The following is a 15,996-nucleotide window of genomic DNA, read 5'->3' on the forward strand; positions in this document are numbered from 1 at the left end:
ACATGTATGTCAGTAGTTGCAAAATGCAACTGAAACGAACTGTCCCAGTCTGTAGAAGGAAAGCAGAGGTCTAAATTTCAAGAGTAAAAGCAAGCACGTAGCTTTGCACATGTAGGTATAATTGCATCAGCATTCCCTGTATTTTCCCCAACACTTCTTCTTCTTTCCTATTTTTAATAATAATGGCAAAAGGAATAATATAAATTTAGGTTGTCTTGGGTACTTCACCTTTTACTCATCTCCTTCAGGAAAACTTTAAAACCTTTCCATAAAACAGAATATTGGCTATGAAGAGACCAAATGGGAGACTCAAGTGGAAGGAAATAGGTCAAAATAAAATGCATTTAACTGAGAAACTGTCTCAAATTTTCTTGTAATGTGCCACATGCTACTGGTACTGCACAGTGCATTTGAATACTCTGACATAGTGTGGGAGACAAAGGAAACCAGAGAACACTTTGGGGTGCAAAAATGCATGGGAGACATAAGTTTCTGTGTGTAGGAGCAGTCAAATGCTTGAATAATTCCGAATCAGAACATGCACAGAAATGAAACACTGTAACTTTAATAAATGGCTTTTTTTTTTCTTAAACTCCAATTATTAGGATATTGTGCTCCAGGCAGCACATCAGGTGCTGATAATGAACATTCAGAGACAGGACTTTTGCTGCACGAATGAAAAGTGTTCTGCTCAAAAGATTAATAAAGGACTATCTTCTTGTGTATACATATATATACACACACTGAACAGAATGAAAATTGGAACCAAAAATGAACCTGAAGTCGACTCAGCTCTCGGGGCTTTCAGAGCAGCTTTCCCCACTGCAAGTCTGTTCTTACCCCGGTGCCCCCGCTGAGGGGCTGCAGCCAGACAGGCCCCAATGCCCTGCGTGTGGGGCACAGGCAGGAGGAGCTGCAGCCCCAAGTCTCTCTTCATTCCACTTGCAGGCAATAACAGCCCAGGCCTGCTGAGACAGTTCCCAGGTTTTGGTGCTGTGATGGGTTGGGAGAGAAGGCCAAGGAGACCCAGGAGAGAAAGAGCAGGAGAGAGGTGTCCTCAGCGGGAAGGAGCTTCTGGGACCTGTGGAGCTGCTCTAGGGGATGAACAAACTGGGTGAACTTTTGTGGGTGAGGGTGAGAGGAGAGAGTGGTTTGGGTGACATTGTGGAGTGAGACAAAGAGCCCATTCCAGTTGGCTTTGATAACCCTGGAATTCACTGGAAAGGCAGCACGAGAGGATGGAAAGAGCCCCAGAGGTTTGTGCAGGGTCTTGGTGAAGACAGCCCTTGGGCCACAGGCCTTTAGAGCACAGCTGGCAGGCTGGTGGACAACAGGGAGGCTCATCTGCATCTGCTTCTGTCCAAGGGGAACCAAGAGGTTCCCATAGTAACTGACTGTAGTGATGGGAATGTACGATGGTTGCCATGGTAACTGACCACAGCAATGGGACTGTACGATGGTTGCCATGGTAACTGACTGTAGAAACGGGAATGTATGATGGTTGCCATGGTAAACAGCTGTACCAGTGAGTGGTATGATGGTTGCCATGGTAACTGACCATTGAAACGGGAATGTATGATGGTTGCCATGGTAAGTGGCTGTAGCACCGTGACTGTATGACTGTTGCCATAGTAACAGACCATAGCAATGGGAATGTATGATGGTTGCCATAGTAAGCAATGTAGCAATGGGAGTGTATGGTGATGGTTGCCATGGTAACTGACCAGAGCAATCGGAATGTATGACAGTTTCCATAGTAACCGACTGTAGCGATGGGAATGTATGATGGTTGCTATGGTAACTGACCGTTGCAATGGGAATGTGTGGAGGTTGCCATGGTAACCTCCCATAGCAATGGGAATGTATGATGGTTGCCATGGTAACTGACCACAGCAATGGGACTGTACGATGGTTACCATGGTAACTGACTGTAGAAACGGGAATGTATGGTGCTTGCCATGGTAACCGACTGCACCAGTGGGAGGTAGATGATTGCCATGGTAACCGACCATAGCAGTGGGATGGTTGCCATGGTAGCTAACCGTAGCAATTTGAATCTATGCTGGTTGCCGTAGTAACTGACCGTAGAAACCGGAATGTAAGGTGGTTGCCATAGTAACCGACTGTACCAGTGGGAAGTATGCTTGTTGCCATGGTAACCGACCGTTGCAACACAACTGTATGATGTTTGCCATGGTGACTGACCGTAGCAACAGGAATGTATGATGGTTGCCATGGTAACCGACCATAGCAATGGGACTGTATGATGGTTGCCATGGTAACTGACCGTAGCCACGAGAATGTATGGTTGTTGCAATGGTAACTGACTGTAGAAACAGGACCCTAAGATGGTTGCCATGGTAACTGACCATAGCATTGGGAATGTATTATGGTTGCCATGGTAACGAACCATAGCAATAAGAATGTATGATGGTTTCCATGGTAACCGACAATAGCAATGGAAATGTATGGTGGTTGCCATGGTAACCGGCTGTACCAGTGGGAAGTATGATGGTTGCCATGGTATCTGACCGTAGAAACAGGAATGTATGATGGTTACCATGGTAACTGACCGTAGCAATGCAAATGTATGCTTGTTGCCATGGTAACTGACCGTGGCAATGAGAATGTATTCTGGTTGCCATGGTAACTGACCATAGTGATGCCAATGTCTGGTAGTTACCATGGTAACGACCACAACAATGCGAATGTGTAATGGTTGCCATGGTAACCAACCATTGCAATGGCAATGTCTGATGGTTGCCATGGTAACTGAGCATAGAATGGGAATGTGTGATGGTTGCCATGGTAACTGACCGTAGCAATGAGAATGTGTGATGGTTGCCATGGTAACGTAGTGTAGCAATAAGAATGAATGATGGTTGCCAAGGGAACTGACCGTAGCAATGAATATGTGTAATGGTTGCCATGGTAACTGACCCTAGGAATGGGAATGTATGCTGGTTGCCATGGTAACTGAAAGGAGCAACGCAACTGAATAATGGTTTCCATGGTAACCGAATGTACCAGTGTGAATTCTGATGGTTGCTGTGGTAACTGACCTTAGAAAGGGAATGTATGATGTTTGCCATGGTAACTGACTGTAGCAATGGGAATTTAGGATGGCTGCCCTGGTAGCTGTGATTTCCTCACACTATGAGCTCGACGTTTTCATCTGCAAAAACATCTGTGAGTGCCCAGAGATCTCCCGAGATGGGCTGGAAAGGTCTCAAGCACCTGACCACTAGAGAGGGGCTAAGGAGCTGTGGCCTCGATGGTGTGGAGACTGAGGACAGTACAGGACAGCCCTGAGAGGGCTTGAAGGGAGGATTTAGAGACGGTGGATCCTTTTGTCAGAGCAGAAAAGAGCATGAGAAAGAAAGAATTAGTGCCAAGTGCAGCTGGGGAGCTCCCGAGGGGACTTGAGGAAAAAGGAATTTCACTCCATGGGAAACGCTGCAACACATCCCCCAGGAGGAGTGTGGATGAGCCCAAGGCTTTGTGTGTGCAGGAAGAGCCAGGGAGGACGCAGAGATGTCAGTGCAGGAAGGTGCCAGCCAGGTGGGGCAGCCGGGGGGATGACGACAGCCTGCAGGGAAAGGGGCAGGGCATGGACACCGTAGGACAGCCTGGGCTGGAGAGGAGACAGGCATGGGGAGAAGCTGAAAGGCCCTGACAGAGCCACCTTCTGCAGGCCTTTGGCCATGGCTGCTGTCTGTGCCCCTGATGCCAGGAGGAGGGGAGTGGCCCTTGCAGCCCTGGGGCCTCATGGCCTCCTTGTCCCTGCTCAGCAGCCTGGCAGGTGCCACCCCATGGGCCTGCCCTTGGCATTGCACATCCCACATGCCAGTGCCCCAGGAAGAGCCCTGAGGAATGAGGCAGGGACAGGATGTCCCTTCCCGGGGGCTGGGGGTCAGGGCTTGGTCCTCTGGATAAAGTAAACAACTCAACGTTTCTTCAGCATTAGAGCCACCTTTCCCTTGCCTGTCCATCCTTGGCATCACTGTCTGCAGTTTTCTGCTCTAACTGCAACCTGGGGACACGTTCTCAGTTGTGTCCCTCAGTGAGACTCATTAGCACTGCAAGAAACCTCAGTGTTTCATTCTCATTTTGACTTCTTGAGAAGCTGTTTGAACTTCCTCTCAGGGACTGAGTCTCATGTAAACAACATCAAACCCCCCGAGGGTCATGAAATGCCTGGGGCTGTTGCTGTGCTGCTGAGCTGGGCCGGGCTCCTGGCACACAGGGAGCTCCTGGCAAGCAAGAAGAGCTTCAAAGAGACAGCTCTGCTGCTGAGCAGCTCCTCTGCACAGCCCAGCAGGGCTGAGGGCACTGCCAGGGCAGCTCAGGGACACCAGCAGGGCACAGACAGAGCTTCAAGGGGCTCAGCACTGGCAGGAGGGCTGAGAGCTCCCTGCAGGAGGAACCTTGGCAGGGCTGCACACGGTGAGTCTGTGGCTGCAGGGCAGTGCAGGGGCAGCTCCTGGAGGCATCTCCTAAAGCTGGCCCAGCCCCAGCTGATGGGATGGGTGAGCAGGGGCTGTTTTGGGGCACTTTGGAAGAGCTGTGAAGCCGGGGGTGCAGCCAGGGGTGCCCAGGGCTGTGGGGCAGAGCAGGGTCCTGCAGCCCAGGGCGCTGTGCTGGGCAGGGACTCTGCTGCCTGCCAGGGGCAGCTCTCAGCCGGCCCGGGGAGCTGCTGCCAGGGCTGGGGCACAAGGGCTGTGGGCAAGGAGCAAACCTGGCAGCTGAGGGAGGATCTTTTCTGCGTCTCGCTGTTGCAGGGTCAGACCTGCTCACAGCTCCACACCACTACACCTTATTGAATGGAGAATGTTTTGCAAAGCTCACAAAAGACAAGGGCTACAGGAAAGGAATTAGTCCTGAGGCGTGTTTCCTGCTTAGGCATTGTAGCACAGACATTGTTCTCTCAGGTCAGGAGGCTGCACTGAAATTCAAACTCTTTTACTCTCAGAGATGAGTATTTCAGGCAGCATCAGAAATGAGCACAGGACCCTGGGCAGTGCTGAGCCTTCCCTTGGGGGTGGGCACTCTCCTGTCCCAGCCCTTGGCTTCTCTGCAGGAGGGCTCCTGTCCTGCTCTGTCCAGCACAGCTGCACCTCTGGGCTGGCACAGGAGACACTTCCCAGAGCTGCCCTTTCCAGCAGCGCTGCCCTGCTCTCAGCACAGATCTTGGTGGGGTTTTAAAGATGAATCTGTGTGTGAAGTCCTCTTCAAGGCAGCAAGAGGGAAAGTGCAGGGCAGATGGGAAACAGGCTGAGAGACCCTGCAGCTCTCCTGGCTCTGCAAGAAGCAACAGAGAGCTCAGCCCTTCTGCCCGTCCTGTCTCAACACTCTTCAGATTTGTCACCAGAAAAATTTGCCCCTAAAAAAACACCCCCCAGTGTTATGACTGTAAACAAAATCTCAGTCAAAAATATTTTAAGGACACACTGTGCTTCTCTTCTGCAGCTCAAATTGCTCCAAGACAACTGTACAGGAATTGAATTTTTCCATCAAAGCTGGGTTCCATGTGACATCCCCTGGGATCATGAGAGCTGTCCCAAACCAGCTCCATGTCTGCACTGCAGCAGAGCAAAGCTGAGTCCTTGGCAGCACCATGGGCAGATCTCCTGCTCCTCACAGCACTCTCAGAAAGCACAAAGCAGAGAAAAGAAATGCCTTGACTTGGAGGGGATTTCCCTGAAAACTGCACTGGTTTTGCTGAGAGGGGGCTGTCTTAACTTCTCCCTGTCATTTCATGTTTCTGAGCAGTGTCCCTGTGCTGGGAAGCAGCAAATGCCCAAGAGCAGGTCCCTCACCCAGTTCCTCCTCCTGGCATTGGCAGACAGGGGGGAGCTGCAGCTCCTGCACTTCTGGCTCTTCCTGGGCATCTCCCTGGCTGCCCTCCTGGCCAAGGGCCTCATCCTCAGCGCTGTAGCTGCGACCACCACCTGCACACCCCATGGGCTTCTTCCTGCTCCACCTCTCCCTCACAGACCTGGGCTGCACCTGCACCACTGTCCCCAAAGCCATGCACAATTCCCTCCAGAACACCACAACCATTTCCTGCATGAGATGTGCTGCACAGCTGTTTCTCTTTGCCTTTTTCATGTCAGCAGAGTTTTCCCTCCTCACCATCATGTGCTACGACCGCTATGTTCCCATCTGCAAACCCCTGCACTACGGGACCCTCCTGGGCAGCAGAGCTTGTGCCCACATGGCAGCAGCTGCCTGGGCCACTGGCTTTCTCTATTCTCTGCTGCACACAGCCAGTACATTTTCCCTGCCCCTGTGCCAGGGCAATGCCCTGGGCCAGTTCTGCTGTGAAATCCCACACATCCTCAAGCTCTCCTGCTCACATTCCTACATCAGGGAAATTGGGCATCTCTTGTTTTCCATCTCTTTATCATTTGGTTGTTTTGTTTTCATTGTTTCTCCTCTGTGCAGATCTTCAGAGCTGTGCTGAGGATCCCCTCTCAGCAGGGACAGCACAAAGCCTTTTCCACCTGCCTCCCTCACCTGGCCGTGGTCTCTATTGTTATCAGCACTGGCACATTTGCCTACCTGAAGCCCCCCTCAACTTCCTCCTCATCCCTGGATCTGGCACTATCAGTTCTCTACTCAGTGATTCCTCCAGCACTGAACCCCCTCATCTACAGCCTCAGGAATCAGGAGCTCAAGAACACCTGAGAAAAATGATGACTGGATGCTTTTCAGGAGCAATAAAGTGCCTGTTTTCTGGGGCATAACATTCAGAAGGGGACTCCTTCATTGCCCAGCCTTCCTGCTCAGGGCACTCATGGAGGTCATCTGGTTCTTCTTGCAATAGTTTTCTGTGCAATGAAATATTATTTTGCATCTGCCTTCTAATTTAGTGTCTACCCATTGAATTGGACCCAGAGATGTATAAATGCTGAATTGTGCTCTCTGACTATTTAAACAAAGTAAAGGACCCTGCAGTGCCTTCTTTGTCCAAGAACCTTCTTCTTAGCTGTTCCCAAAGGACAGCTCACTGCAGGACAGGGTGTATTTGCAAAGGGGAAGGGGACAATAATCCCAGCCCAGCAGCACTGCCAGGGAGCAGCAGTGCTTGGACTTTCTAGAGCTGCTCTCTTGCCACTTCCACACTGTCCTCCTGAGCCCCTTTCTCGCTGTAAGGCCTGAGTGCTCTCTGAGCACAGTCCTGGGGGCTGGAAGCCCTTGGAGCACAGGCAGGGACAGGCCCTGGGAACTTGTGAAGCAGAGCTGGGCTCCCTTACAGCATCTCCAGGATGCTGTGGGATCTTCTGAGAGCAGGGCATGTACTGGGTCACTTCTCCTGAGACCTTGCTCCAGGGCTGGAACTCTCCTGCAGTGTCACCATGACACTCCTGCTCTCTGCTTTCCAGGTTTCATTTTCAGATCCAGTCTTCCCCTCCTGTTCCCAGGGACATCCTGTGAGTGCTTCAGAGCTGCCATCCTGGGGCAGCTCCTGCCCAGCGTGGGCAGGCACAAGGTCTCTCCAGCTGCTCCTCTCCCCTCCCCAGTGCCACTGTTTTCTGCAGCCTCCTCATCCTTGCCCAGCACAGCCCTCCTGGCACAGTTGGACACAGCCCTTGTTCTACCCCCTCCTCAGGCACCTGCCCAACCCCCTCAGCTCCAGCCTGATGGCCACAAACCTTCAGGGCAGGGAGGCACCGGGCAAAATGCTGAGGGAACCTTTCAGCTGCACTCAAATCCAGTTGGAGGGGTTGGCCTCGAGGAAGAAATCAATTCTCATTTTCCAGAACCAGCAGGATAACCTGTGTTGTGTCCTGGGCACTCCTCTGCAAGTGTGGGCTATGAAAAAGGTTTTGGTGTCCGGGCTATTGAGAAGGCTGGGCAGTGTCACTGGGAGACCTCTCCCAAACCCTTGGAAAGGCCAGAGCCATCCCAGAGCTTCCCGGGGCCTTGGCAAAGGCAGACATGGAAGCAGTCTGCAAACAGGGCAGCAAGGAGGGTTGGCAGAGTTCCACACTGCACAGGCTCAGCAGGGAAGGGGATAGGGCAAGTCCTCCTGCAGCCATTGCCAGGCACGGGAAGGACAAGGCAGGGATTGCAGAACCCCTGTGGGAGGGAAAAGAAGGGGATGTTTTGTGCCCAGACTTTATCAAGGCCCTTGACATGGTCTCCTGTGGTCTCCTTATGGCCAGACTGGCGAGAGCTGGACTGAAGAAGTGGAAGATGTGGTGGGTGGGAAGTTGGTTGAATGAAGAGTGTCAAATAAAATCCATGGTACAAAGTCCTCTTGGCAGCAACTTCCTGGTGAAATCCCTCAGTGACCATCTCTTGAACACCACTAGAGAACATCTTTATTATCTCTCTGTACAATGGGACAAAATGTGTTTTCAAGTCCTTTGTGAATGATGCCAAATTTCAGAGAGCCCTTGAGCAATGTGTCCTGGTTTAAAGACATATATTGAGGTGGGAACTCCAATCAAATTAACTCACTCCCCTTTTATTCCCCACCAGTACAAGGAGACAAAATACAAAGGGGTATAAGTGAAAAAAATAACAGTTTACTGTTGGGGAAGAAGAAAACGACTGGCAGAAATACCAGGCTTGGAGACAGATCTATAACCCCTGAGATGACTAATCTACACCGGAATGGACACTAATACACTGGAAAAGACGTTTATTTACCCGATGTGACTACCATTGGACTGACAGTTTTTCCCCAGTTTTCCCCAGTTTATTGTTGTACTGTCCTAGTGTTGTATGTACCCCAGCTTGTTGTTTTAAAAATCATATCCTCCATATTGTCTCCTTCTTCCCTCACAGTTTTCCCGCCAAACCCTGTTGTTCTGCCCTGTTTTCCCGCTCCTCTGCCTGCTATTGGCTGCTGTTTGGTGCAGTGCAGAGGTAGCTCCTATTGGCCCATTCTCCTGGTGACACCCAGACTCCGCCCATCTCTACCCTGTTGCCCTATCCCAAGAGTCCCTGAGCTGTCAATCCTTTACTCCTCCCCTGTCCTGAGTCCAGCCCCTGTTCCAACCCTATGTAAGTCCCTGCTTGTCCTAATAAAGTTGGCATTGCTTCACGAGACCTCAGCTGTGTCAAGACCCTGATTTGCAGTGCCCGGTCCCATTTTCCTTTCCCCCGCGGGCCGTGGCAGTTTACTGATGAGAAATAGAGCAGCAAAACCAGCAATCCCAACAGAACAGTTCAAAGAACAGCAGAGAGAGAAATTGCTTCCTCTCTGCCCCCTGCCCCAACTCCCTTTTGTAAACAGATCAAAACAGGGATCAACACGTGCCTCCCTTCCCCCTTTTCCCCCTGAATGAACAAAGAACAAAAAACAAACCAAAGAAAAGAGGGGGCAAAGCCAAATCTGGGCAAATCTCTGGTCTGAGATCAGTGGTGCTGCCCAAGAACACGCTGACTCCAGAGGTGTCCAAGCGGGGCAGAGCCGGCGACACCGGTCCCTGCGGCGGCGGGGGGGAGGCAGCGGCTCTGCTTGATTCCATGGAGTTCTGGGGAGGCACAGGGGGTGCCCTGAGACTCTTCAGTGTCACTATGGCCCCTTGGTTCCATGAGATTCTACAGTGTCTCTGCACCACAGAGCAAACTGTCCCCATCTGAACTCCCAATCCATAGAGCACTGACAGCTCTGCTTTTTCTTCTTCCCAATCCCCTCCCTCTCTCTCAGCATTTCTCTCAGTCCTTTCTGCTCTCCTGTACCCCTGGATGTTGAAGGATCCCAGCTACCACCTCCATTCTCTTCACCCCATCTCCTTTCTCTCTGCCACTCGGGAGAGACGTGCAGCTCCTCCTGGCTTGTTCATCTCATCCTGGGGCTGCCTTTGGGCCGTGGAGTCATCCTTCCCTGCCCTGCCACTGGGTGCTCGGGCCCAGCTGGAGGCCGAGGCGTGGCATCCTCCTTGCTGGGGGTGTTCAGGGCACGGCTGTTGGGCATCAGCCTGTCCTGGCCCTCTTTCTGTAGGCTCAGCTCAGTGCAGGCGTGTTCACGGTGTCCCCTTGCTCCGGCTCCGTCGGTCCTGGGGGCCAGCAGAAGATCACAGTGGATTGCAGCCCAGGAGCAGAGGGGAAATGTGAGGAGCAGCTGTACATTGACATCAGCAACAGAGACCCCAAGGACAATCCCCTCGGCATTCCCTTTACCCTGACTGCCGAGTCCTGCCTCCCAGGTACGTGCTGTCCACAGGTTGCCGTGGGCAGTCCTGCTGCTGATCAGCACCTAAACTTGCTACTTGGATAGAGAGGCACCCTGGTCCTGAAGTCCCACCTTAAAATCCTCAGAGGCTGCAGTCCTTTTCAAGTCCACCAGTGGGGAGAGGCTGGGAGGGATGTGTGGAAGCATAAAAGGAAAGCAGTGCCCTTTAAGACTGAGGTTGACTGAGCTCCATCCTCACTGACTGAGCTCTCTCATCCAAGGCTGGGTTTTGCAGTCACCTGGACAGAAAGGGCTTATCAAGCCTTCTGAGAGGCCAACTGGGTCCAGGTGAATTCAGCAAAGAGGTTCTCCAGCCTCAGCCCTTCCTCTGGTCTGTCTGCAGCGCTTGTTGAAGACGTCACGTCCATCTTTGAGCAGTACCCGATCCACAGCAACGTCAATCTCCGCCAGACGTTACAGTCGGTGCAAGGCAACGGTGTGTTCATCAGAGATGAGAACAAATTCATCTTCACCAAAGTTCAGGTTGGGCAACGGGCCACAGCTCGCTTCAAGATCTCTAATGGCAGCAGTGTCCCATGTGACGTGGTCCTCTCCATCAAAGCCTTGCCTGGAGAGGTAAGAACAAGAGGCCAAGGTGAGCGCTGCTCTCTAAAGGCCATGTGAGAGCCTGCCTTGTTCTCCAGAGTCATTGCGTTCTCTGGCCCAGCTGGACCAGCCCAGCTCAGGGCAGGTCGAACTGCAGGGCAGAGCAGCAATGCCAGGGGGGCACTTGCATTGAATTCCACATCTCTCAAGCAAATTTTGGCTCACGCTTCTGGGTCTTTGGTGGGAATCCTTCTGAACATCTCTCGAAAGCACACTCAGAGAGGGGCTGTTACAGACCGATGGGGCAGAGCTCAAAGCAGAGCATTTCCTGGCTTTTCCTTCTCTTGAAAGGCCAGTCCTGGGTTATTTGAGGGGTTTCTGTGCCATCCCAACCTCCCACATGTGCTGGGGTGGCTGCCCAGCCCTCAAAGCAAGCTTTTGCTCACCTGGGCATTGGCACAAGGTCAGCATCCCCTGGCATGGAGGGAGCCTGCCCAGGGAAGCATGAAGCAAGACAGGCTGTCTGGGGCTGTTCCCAGGGATGCATCTAGGAATGTACTGGGTCACATTGAAAGATGTGACACTAACACTGCACTGTGGGTTCCCCCCAAGCCTCACAGCCTCATCAGCAACATCTTCAAGCTGGATCCTGTCGAGATGAGCATTCCTGGCTTATCCCACACCTTTGCTACAGTGACCTTCACTCCAGAACAAAAGGAGGACTACCAGTGCACTTTCACAGCTTCCCTTGTTAGCCCAAAAAGGTAGTGACCCCGTGAAGTACTGGGGGGACCGTTCTGGTAGCTGCCTCTCCTCTTGGTGCCTCTAATGCTTTCAGTGCCCTTAGGCAGAGTACCTGGCATGAGAGGATCTAGGAGGCATTAAGCATTAGGCAGAGCAGAGCAGGAAAATGAGGAGGATACTTCAGGCTGTGTGAGGGACTCTGAAGAGAGAGCCTTAGGTAGCCAGCTAGAAGTTATGACAAGTGCAACAGCTGAGCTGGGGCTTTCCAAGGCCAAAGGCTCAGATGAAGCAGTTTCTGTGCCAGCAAGTCAAGATTTCCTCCATATTTCTGTAAAAGGAAGTGATCCTGTGTGGTTTCCAGGCATACATTAAGCTATTTTTATATCAGGGGAGTGACTGGAGCTCTTACCAAAGAGAAGCCCAGTTCCTCTCCCTGGCACCTGTGTACTGGGGCTCTGACCTGCCCTTCCCCAAGCCTTTAGTGGCTGAATTGGAACAGGGAAGTCAGCTTTCTGCCCTAACAAGCAATTCCTTCTTTAGGATCCTTGGAAATAATCTTTACTGACGGTGCTGTTGGTTTGGTTTTCCCTTCTTGCTTTCGTACTGTTCTCATGGTGTGCTTTTGCTTGTTGCATATGTCTCCTATCACTGCAGCCAGAGGATTTGCCACGTCTCATCTGGTGCCTCGTTATTTATCTGCTGTACGGCATGATTCAAATGAGGGAAATTATTTAGAACTGTTATTCTGGAAGGCTCTGGCTGAAATGGTTTCTGTGCCTCTCCAGCAGCTCCATGAAGACGAAACCCAACAGCTGACCTTCACTGTCAGTGGAGAGGGGCACGTGCCTCAGGTGACAGTCGAGTGCCCGGGCCTTGGGAGTAAGAGAGGAACCCCTGTGCTGCGCTTCAGGAGGCTCCTGCTGGGGGATTCACAGACACTCCCCCTGGTCCTTCCTAACAATGGCATCGTACCCACAAAGGTAAGGACCTGCTCGGGGAACGCTCTGGGTTGGGAACAAGTGCTTGTCCTGTGGAGGAAAGGTCCCAAAAAATGTGATTTTCTGTCCAGTCTTTCCTTGTCAGTTGAACACAAGACAAGAAAGGTGGTGGGGTGTTTTTCTCCTGTCTCCCAGTTCACATTTTGTTCTCATGTGGGTGTGTGTGACGTCCCAGTTCCATGAAATTGCATTTGATACTGGTTGACTCCATTTTAATTAAACTTCGTTGTGGTTCTGTTACATTCTGCTCGTGACTGACTGTCCTGTTTGGCTCTATGTCAGTTCTATCCATGTGCTTCTGAACACTCTTTTTTCCCTGTGTGACTTCACGTAACCTTTGTGCTGGGCGCTGTGTTTGAGGTGGGGAGTTGGTCTGGGTTCCCCGTGCTGGACCAGCGGCCGTACGGGCTCAACCCCCGTGCCAGCCTCTCCTCACACCAATGTCATTGTGCTCCGTGTTCCCTTTTCTCAGTTTACAGTTCATATCATGGATGACCAGGGAGTTCTCTTCCTGAAAAGCACGCAGTCCGCACTCCGTGCCTTCCACACTGCAGAAATGGAAAAGGACTCCACTGGAAAAGGTAAATTCATTAACCGTGCAGTGTGATCATTCACAGAGGGAAAAGGTGTGCCCCGTTCTTGGCTTGTCTAAGCAGCAGCCACATGTTGGACATAGTTTCTTTCCTTGGTCTCTCTGTCCCCCGAGCTTTTCTTGTGGACTCCTTGCAGGGTTTCCTCCTAGCAAGTTGTAGGAAGTTTTTCTGTTCTTCGAGACACGGTGGGTTGAGCTGTGGGGGACTATCACCACCTCAGTGGACTGGCTGAGGTCTTTGCCGCGTGTGGGAAGGTACCAGCCTGAAGGGAGGCAGCCCTTGAGCACACAAGCCAGCCAGCAGAAACCAAAACCACTCCTTGGCTCAGCCTTCTGTATGGCAGGAGCTGGCTGGAAGCAGATGGAATGAGGGCTGGGCGTTAACCTGAGGTTAAGCCGCTTAAGTGATGATATGTGTGATGGTGGCATAGTCTTGTGAACACAGGAAGAGGGTCTGGAACCACTGGTGGGAGAACCTGTGCTTAGAAGCAACTGATTCCAACGTCTTATTCCTCGTATACCCCAGGGAAATATTTCCTCTGTACAGCTCTATCACTTAACTCTGATTCCCATTGCCATGCAGCCAAGAAGCGTCCCGAGAAGCCTTACCTGCTCCTGGAACACGGGCAATCAGCAGAGTTTGACGTGTTTTTCAAACCCACCCTGGCCCAACGTCTGGAAGGGAAGATCCGTGTGCCAGTGTCAGGCAACAGTGAGCTCGACATAGAGCTGGTGGGTGAAGGCCACAATGATGACTTCACCCTTGATAACCTCCCTGGACTAGCAGAAGACAGCCAGGAGAGCAATGCTGAGGGCAATCTGGAGGACGACATCATTGAGGGTAAGAGAGGAGAGGCTGCCAAGGTAGAGCGAGGAAGAGGAAAATGTCTGATCATGCGTGTCCTCTCTCTAGCCAGGGCTGGGCTGTCACCCACTGGACTTGGGGGCCTGTGAGCTTGCCAGCCATGCACACAGAGCAGTGTGTGCTGTGCTGCTTGTCGCTGGGCACAGGCACAGCCACGGGCTTGGGGACCTCCCAGAGGGAGGGAGGGAGGCTTGGAGGAAGGAAGAGCTGAACATGCACGTGTCTCTTAAAGTGAGGGGGGCGGATGGACATCACTGCATGCTGAGGTCTCTTGCTCTCCTTCCCAGCTGTCAGAGCGAATCACATAAAGTTTGGGGAGTGTGCAGTCAGGGAGCTCTGCGACAAGACCTTCACAGTCACCAACCGCAGCAAGGAGGAGGTGATGCGGTTTGAGTGGCTGCTGGCAGATGCCCCGTTCCAGTTCTCCCCCAAGGTGAGCTGGGACAGCCCTGCCTTTCTCAGTTGCTCAGGCCCTTTCCTGGTGTTCCTGGGAGCTGGCAGGGAGTCACCACATACCAGTGAGAGCCCGTTCCAGTGCCATGCAGGAGATGCAATCCCTGTCTTTGCTGGGGCAGGGCTGTCAGCCCAGTAGAAAAGGCTCCACGTTCTGGGAGGTGGCACCTTCTGTTCATATTTTGCTCTGTCAAATCTCACATAAATCCTCACTGAGGTGCTGATTCCCAGCACAGCTGCTCGCCATATCAGTCCCTTTTGCTGTCAGTGCTGCCCTTGCCAGTGATTCCAGTTTGGTCTTGACTCTCTGGTTCTCCCTAGGTGGGACACCTCCAGCCTGGCCGTGCCAAGAATATCAGAGTGATCTTGAAATCCAAGGTCCCGGTCACCATCAAAAGGCACTCTGGGAACTGTAAGGTGGCCAAGATCAAATACCAGCTGCCACCAGAGGAGGTTTAGGACTGGGACGACAGAATGCGCAGTGAGAAGTGGGAGGATACCACCGAGAGACTCCCGGGAGCTCGCTGGCCTTTGAAGCAGAAGGTAAGAAGCACAGCAGCAAAAGCTCACCGAGCTGCTGCAAAAGGACCTGCCGACAGCAGCAGAGCACCAGTGCTGCTGGCAGAGCAGCTCCTGCCTCCCCTGGGCATTGGCTCAGCCGGGAGGTGCACCAGCAGTGCCTTTTGGGGAGAGGCGGATGCGCAGTGAGCGGGTGGGCTCACACCACAGGGGGAAGCCTTTGGGCAAGAGACCTTTATCCACACGCAAACTGCCGGTCTGTGCCACGAGCCGAGTGTTGCAGCCCGTGTTGAGTGGGAGGTCACGTTTGATTTTATCCCATTTGACAGTGTTAAAATCTCTTCATCTGAATTGGTGCCTTGTCACCCACAAGGAGTTAATTCCACTGCATTCTGTCTCTTGTTCTGAAGGGGAGAGCAGCACAAGTGCTCTTGTGCGTACAGCAGTGAGCTCTGAGCTCTGCCTACACCGACACCAGAGATTTTGGTTGTGGCCTCTGTATTGTGGGGGATATCTCATTATGGAGCAGCCCAGGCCCTGTGTGATAGTACGCAGGAGTCTGGAGAAGCATCATCTCCAGAAAGTCTTGCTTTTTCTATCATTATTGCCAAGCACACTTATCTTGGTGAAGGTTCTTTCTGAGTTTCTGAATCATTGTGAGTCCTGTAAACCCAGCTTCCCCAGCAGGGCATCAGCAGTTGGAGACTTTCCCAGTGAGATCATTCACATCCCAAAATGCCAGCTCCCACCCCACATGTGCCATCTGGAGAGCACTTTCTCCTAAGACAAGAAGGAAAAAGTTCTCTCTAGGACTAGTCAGTCTTGGGCTTCTCCATCCACAGGGCTCCAGCAGGGGAACTTAATCCTAATGTCGAGACCTGCTGGATTTATAGGGGACCAGGGAAAAGGTCAGAGGCTCTACGGGGTTGAAGCACAGGGACTGACAGCTGGCCATAATCCCCAGGGGTGTATTAATAGCCGTGGTGGTGACTGCTTTGATCAGTGGGTAGAAACCAATGCTGTAGTACACCAGTCCAATTTTGTCATCTTTCCAGGCAAATAAACCTGAATGTCCTTTCTATGTGGC

At 52.1% G+C, this 15,996-nt stretch overlaps 2 protein-coding genes across 2 annotated transcripts; both read left to right on the forward strand.

Moving 5' to 3' along the window:
• Window positions 1-9,961: 9,961 nt before the first annotated feature.
• On the forward strand, window positions 9,962-12,430 carry LOC108643580 (hydrocephalus-inducing protein-like; the record flags this gene model as incomplete). The annotated part of the gene is made up of 4 exons (XM_018087886.3): window positions 9,962-10,166; window positions 10,536-10,768; window positions 11,351-11,502; window positions 12,268-12,430. Coding segments are annotated over 4 exons (621 nt in total), but the record flags the coding sequence as incomplete, so codon positions are not given.
• A 537-nt stretch (window positions 12,431-12,967) lies between these two features.
• Window positions 12,968-14,849, forward strand: LOC115307383 (hydrocephalus-inducing protein-like). The gene is made up of 4 exons (XM_029959088.1): window positions 12,968-13,061; window positions 13,656-13,913; window positions 14,225-14,370; window positions 14,712-14,849. Exons 1-4 carry the CDS (start codon window positions 12,968-12,970, stop codon window positions 14,847-14,849), a joined length of 636 nt encoding a protein of 211 aa, XP_029814948.1.
• Window positions 14,850-15,996: the final 1,147 nt, after the last annotated feature.

This window comes from Manacus vitellinus, unplaced genomic scaffold (genome assembly GCF_001715985.3).
Source record: "Manacus vitellinus isolate BGI_N305 unplaced genomic scaffold, ASM171598v3 ctg7180002436681_pilon, whole genome shotgun sequence".
Classification (NCBI taxonomy): Eukaryota; Metazoa; Chordata; class Aves; order Passeriformes; family Pipridae; genus Manacus; species Manacus vitellinus.